The sequence below is a fragment of the Cyprinodon variegatus genome, unplaced genomic scaffold (assembly GCF_000732505.1).
Source record: "Cyprinodon variegatus isolate N-32 unplaced genomic scaffold, C_variegatus-1.0 Scaffold3732, whole genome shotgun sequence".
NCBI lineage: Eukaryota > Metazoa > Chordata > Actinopteri > Cyprinodontiformes > Cyprinodontidae > Cyprinodon > Cyprinodon variegatus.
Window position 1 is genome coordinate 1 of NW_015154185.1, and position 4,867 is coordinate 4,867.

General features: G+C 50.0%; 2 protein-coding genes across 2 annotated transcripts; both read right to left on the reverse strand.

The window, feature by feature from the left end:
* Positions 1–11: 11 nt before the first annotated feature.
* Positions 12–3,112, reverse strand: LOC107081260 (transcription factor IIIB 90 kDa subunit-like; the record flags this gene model as incomplete). The annotated part of the gene is made up of 11 exons (XM_015369460.1): positions 2,413–3,112; positions 2,234–2,327; positions 1,914–2,040; positions 1,793–1,832; positions 1,613–1,708; positions 996–1,310; positions 781–842; positions 617–698; positions 492–544; positions 148–410; positions 12–65 (listed from the first exon to the last, which is right to left on the reverse strand). Coding segments are annotated over exons 1-11 (1,304 nt in total), but the record flags the coding sequence as incomplete, so codon positions are not given.
* LOC107081262 (protein SZT2-like) lies at positions 2,585–4,495 on the reverse strand. The gene is made up of 5 exons (XM_015369461.1): positions 4,374–4,495; positions 4,037–4,154; positions 3,839–3,926; positions 2,877–3,007; positions 2,585–2,719 (listed from the first exon to the last, which is right to left on the reverse strand). Exons 1-5 carry the CDS (start codon positions 4,493–4,495, stop codon positions 2,585–2,587), a joined length of 594 nt encoding a protein of 197 aa, XP_015224947.1.
* Between the last annotated feature and the right edge of the window lie 372 nt (positions 4,496–4,867).

Below are 4,867 nucleotides of genomic sequence, written 5' to 3' on the forward strand. Positions count from 1 at the left end.
GTCGGGGGGACATTACCTGAGGAGATGTTTTCTTTTTCCTTGGCGAGGAAATGAGGCGACGGAACCTAACACCAGGCAGATAGAGGACTCATTTATTATTGCCGATCAGATCCATGTTGCTGGTGATTCGTTTCTAGTTGCCGTTACCTTTTTGTCATTTTGGTTGCGTTGGCGGACAGCTCCCTGTTGGCGTCGCTGGTCTTCCTGCGGCGGCGGCTGAGGCGTTTCCGTTTGGCGGCCCCCTCTGAGGGCTCGGAGGCGGGTGGACTGTGACCTTCAGCGGTCTGGTTCAGGTCTCTGAGGACGTCATAGTTGATCTTACAGGAAATCCTCTTTCTCTCCAACATCTTCTCGATGGCCTCGCCTGCTGTTGCTGCTTCGATCTGTTTGCGCTTCTTGGGTTTCTTCTTCTGCAGACACAGACAGGTGTGACGTCAGAGCAGATAACCAGTCCCTGCAATGCAGCCTGGGAGACCCCGTGTTTGACTCACCTTCTCCTTGTAGATCCCCTGTTCCTTCTCCTTCTTTATCCTCTCCTCCTTCTCTGCAAACACAGTGGGTGTTAAACCCAGAATGATGGCTTCTGATCAACCGCCACCTCATGACTGATGCTCACCTTTCTGCTCCTGCAGGTAGTCTGCGTTCTGCTTGATCCACAGCTCCGTTTTCACCTCTACCTCCTTTTCATTCAGGATGTACTGCAGCCAACAGAAACAGCCAATCAGAGAAGGTCCAACAGAGTCCATCTCCCTGGTCCTGTAGCGGAACGTAGAAGCTCACCTTCTCAATCTCCTGATCATCGATACCTTCTAGATCCAGCTCTCCGGTCTGAGGCGTCTCCTCTGGAAGACAAAGCAGAGCCTCCATCATGAAACCATGTGATGTTGGTGGTCATCCAGTTAGATGGAGATGAAACCATCATTACTGGATCAGCAGTTGATAGACTAACTGGTTATTTGGTGTAGAAAGTATCTGATGTGATGTCTTCCTCTCACCGTCTGGCTTCTCGCTTGGTTCGGACTCATCAAAGGTGTTGAAGGTCTCATGGAGGCCCAGGCTGGCGGCGCTTGGTAGCCTTCCCAGGATAGAAGCTAAAGAGGGGACCTGGGGACGTAAACCTGCACTCTCCTCTGGCGCCACCTCCTGGTCGTAAACGACCTCAAGCGTCCTCTTCTCCTGCCCTTCTTCTTCCTGGATTACCTGAGACAGGAAGTCCTGCGTCAGGCGCTGCGTAGCAGCTTGGAGGTCAGCGTCCTCTCTCTCCTCCTCCAGGTCCGACGTGGAGGACGGGACTTCCTCTTCCTCCGGACCTAAAACCAAGAAAGATCTTCTTCTTTATGAGCCTCTTCAAACTCCACAGTATTACTAAAGTTAGAACAGACACCCTGTCTACTTTTAAGGCTAGGCTTAAAACTTTCCTTTTTGATAAAGCTTCTAGTTAGAGTGGCTCAGGTTATCCTGATCTATCTCTATAGTTCTGCTGCTATAGGCTTAGACTGCTGGAGGACATAGGGACCCCTTTTTCACTCTCTGCTTTTCTCCTGCTACTCTTCCTTTATAGATTATCTCTAATTGCTACATAAACTCAGAAAACAAGTCCTTTTTAACAGACCGATTTCTTTGGCGTAGGCGGCGTAGATCCCCCTCAGTTTGGGCTGGCTCTTTTCCAGCTCGGTCTCGATCTCTTCGGTGTAGCTGCTGATCTCTCCTGTCAGAACCAAAGCAAACGGAGATCATCAGGTCTTCTCTCCACCTCCTGCATGTGGTTTGATTCTCCTCTATAGAAGCTAACCTTCCACCTCGTCCAGCTTCCGGGCCAGCTCCTGCTCCAGCTGCGGAGGAGAGCGTTTGATTTTAACCTATCTGTGATCAGGGCAGGAAGTCAACAGCCAATCAGAGGCTGGGAGCTCTACCTGCTGCATCTTGGCTTTGTGCTGTCCAGCGGTGAAGGACGGAGGGTCGCATTCCTGCTCCAGATCCACCCTCATGAACTCGTCGATGGTCAGCTGACTGGTGGGCGTGTCCTCGAACTCCGTTAACCTGCAGGGAACATAGAAGAGAGGCGTGATCTGATTGGACTGACTGGGACCAGGGGAGGGATTTACCATCAGGCAATACTATGCAGTTGCCTAGGGCCCCAAAGTTCCTAGATCCGCCCCTGACTGGGACCGGTTGGTTCAGAGGGGTCGCTGCTGGAAGCTTCTAGAAGCTGGAGGATGCGGAGAGAACTCACCTCTTCCTCAGGGTGGTCTGACACACCTTCACCACGCTGATCACGTCTTTGACCGACCGACGGAACTTGTGCATCCGAGCCGCCACCAGCAGAGCTGAGAGGGAGAAGAAACATCTGGTCATCTCAAGATGGTGGGGGGGGGGCTGCTGTTACCATGGTGACCACCGTCCCCATTCTACCTGCTCCACAGAGCCCAGACGGCCGGCGACCCGTGTGCATCCAGTCCCTCTTCATCCTCTGGACCAGACGCAGCGCCGTCATGGAGACCTCGTGGTTCTTGGCTCCAAACTCCAACATGTGAGCAAAGCGGGGGATGTAGAGGCAGGGATCTGAGGAGGAGAACCGGAACTATTAAAACCGGATCAGAACCAGAACACGGCTCTGATTCTCTGGATCTAATTTGCTTCCCAGCCAATCAGAGGGAAACAATCCTGAACTGGCCTCCAGGTTCACAATCAGAGGCAGTGATTGGGCAGAGGGCTCCCTCTGGTGGAGAAGAGTGGAAAAACAGTCTGCTGGACCCAAAATGGCGGATGGAGGCAGACAGCAGCGCGAGGAGAAGCTTTAATCCACCGAACCGAACCGGAGCGGAGCGGGTTCTAAAGGTACCGGCCTCTTAATATTAACCCTGCAAGAAACGAACCGGTTCGGTGAGCCGGAACATCGGAACCGGACCGGAGCGGACCGGACTGGTGTTCCCAGAACCTCTGAGATCTGATCCTCCATCAGTCAGTCTGCGGTTCCGATCCAGAAGATCAGAAGATCCGCTTTTCTCTGCAGAACCACCGGATTTTCCCCCAGATTCCAAAATATTCCAGGCTCGGTTCTCCAGGCTCTGTTTTCCAGGTCTGTTTTCCAGGCTCTGTTCTCCAGGCTCAGTTTTCCAGGTCTTTTTTCCAGGTCTTGTTTTCAAGGTCTGTTTTCCAGGCTCTGTTTTCCAGGCTCTGTTTTCCAGGCTCTGTTTTCCAAGCTCTATTTTCCAGGCTCTGTTTTCCAGGCTCTGTTTTCCAAGCTCTATTTTCCAGGCTCTGTTTCCCAGGCTCAGTTTTCCAGGTCTTGTTCTCCAGGCTCTATTTTTCAGGCTCTATTTTTCAGGCTCTATTTTCCAGGCTCTGTTTACCAGGCTCTGTTTTCCAGGTCTGTTTTCCAGGTCTTGTTTTCCAGCCTCTATTTTCCAGGCTCTGTTCTGCAGGCTCTGTTCTCCAGGCTCTGTTTTCCAGGCTCTGTTTTCCAGGCTCAGTTTTCCAGGCTCNGCGTTCTATAACGACTAGACCAGTGGACCGGCGTTCTATAACGACTAGACCAGTGGACCAGCGTTCTCCACAGGACCAGTACAGTTGGAGAGAAAAGTTGCCGCTTATGAGGGATGTTTAAGATGTTCTGAGAACATCACAGGCTGCATGAGGACAGAGACATGTTGGGAATTCCAACCACTTCACACCCACTAGTGTCGTCCATATCAAATTTAAAACTCAAAACCTCTCAGGACTTTCAAGGATGGAGTGCTTTTGTGGCTGCTTTTTAAACCCTTTCAGGATCTTGAACTTTATTTTTTCAACTGATAAAATTTCAAGGACTTATTCATGTCGATGTCTTTTCCCTCACCTGCATTTCCCACTCCATGCACCAGCAGCAGGATGTGCTTGTCCACCTGTCCTACTGGACGGGAGCCTTCAATTGAAGATCTGGGACCCTGAAGAGAAAAAACAACATTTCTGTTTCATTATCCTTCCTTCACTTCAGAACAAACTCTGTACATCCCCCCCCCCACACACATGGAACACATGTTTTCCAGGTGCTCACCATCTGGTCTTCAGGATTAACAGGTTCCTGGCTTCTAACCAGCCCCAAGGGCCGGGGGGGCGTATGAAGGTTTCCATCCAGGTCAGGGTATCTGCTGGTCTGTGAGGTTTCACACAGTCTGAGGGAAAAACGCAGAGCAAATTAGTTTCCATAATGGCCAAAAAATAACCTGTTCCACAAATGAAAGTTTTCCCCTTTGTTATAGGAAGTCAAATGGGCTGATGTGGGACAATATTTGCTTTGATCCAAACTATGTAATCGATATAACCGGTGGGTCAGACCAGAGAGCAGAAGGGATGCAGCTGATGTCCACATGTCCACTGATGTCTGAACTCACCGGAGGTAAAAGACAGATTTAGTCGTACGCTCCTGGTAGACAAACATGTTCTTCCTGTTGACTATAGAGAAGGAGTTCAGCACGGAGCGAAGGGCCTGGATCGCTGTGGAGGACAGAGACATGAACTTAATGTTGGGGGAAAAAATTAAACCCTGAACGCCAGAAATAACCCTAATCCTTTCCCTCTAACCCTCATTAGTCAAACAGCCAGACCAGACATCCAGTGCCGAGAAGGCCAAACGGCATTTTGTAATGTCTGCAAGAATTTTATTAACCTTATTGGCCCGAATATAAGATGTTTTTTTTCATTAAAAACAATGTGAAAATGGGGGGTTACATTATAATCGGGTCTATTTAATTATACAGGCTAACAGTTGTCCAGGGTCGCTACGCAGATTTTAGAAAAATATGTTAGCTTACAGGCATTTGAACAAATGGTTCTCCCAGAAAATGAAAACTCATGCTCTATCCAGCTGTGTGTGGTTGCAGGTGAC

Coding starts and splice junctions, on each gene's coding strand:
- LOC107081262 (XM_015369461.1), bottom strand. CDS start 4,495: ATGTCTCTGTCCTCCACAGCGATCCAGGCCCTTCGCTCCGTGCTGAAC. Junction 4,155..4,373: donor AAATCTGTCTTTTACCTCCG/GTGAGTTCAGAC, acceptor TTTTTCCCTCAG/ACTGTGTGAAACCTCACAGA. Junction 3,008..3,838: donor GCATGGAGTGGGAAATGCAG/GTGAGGGAAAAG, acceptor GTGGTTCTGCAG/AGAAAAGCGGATCTTCTGAT.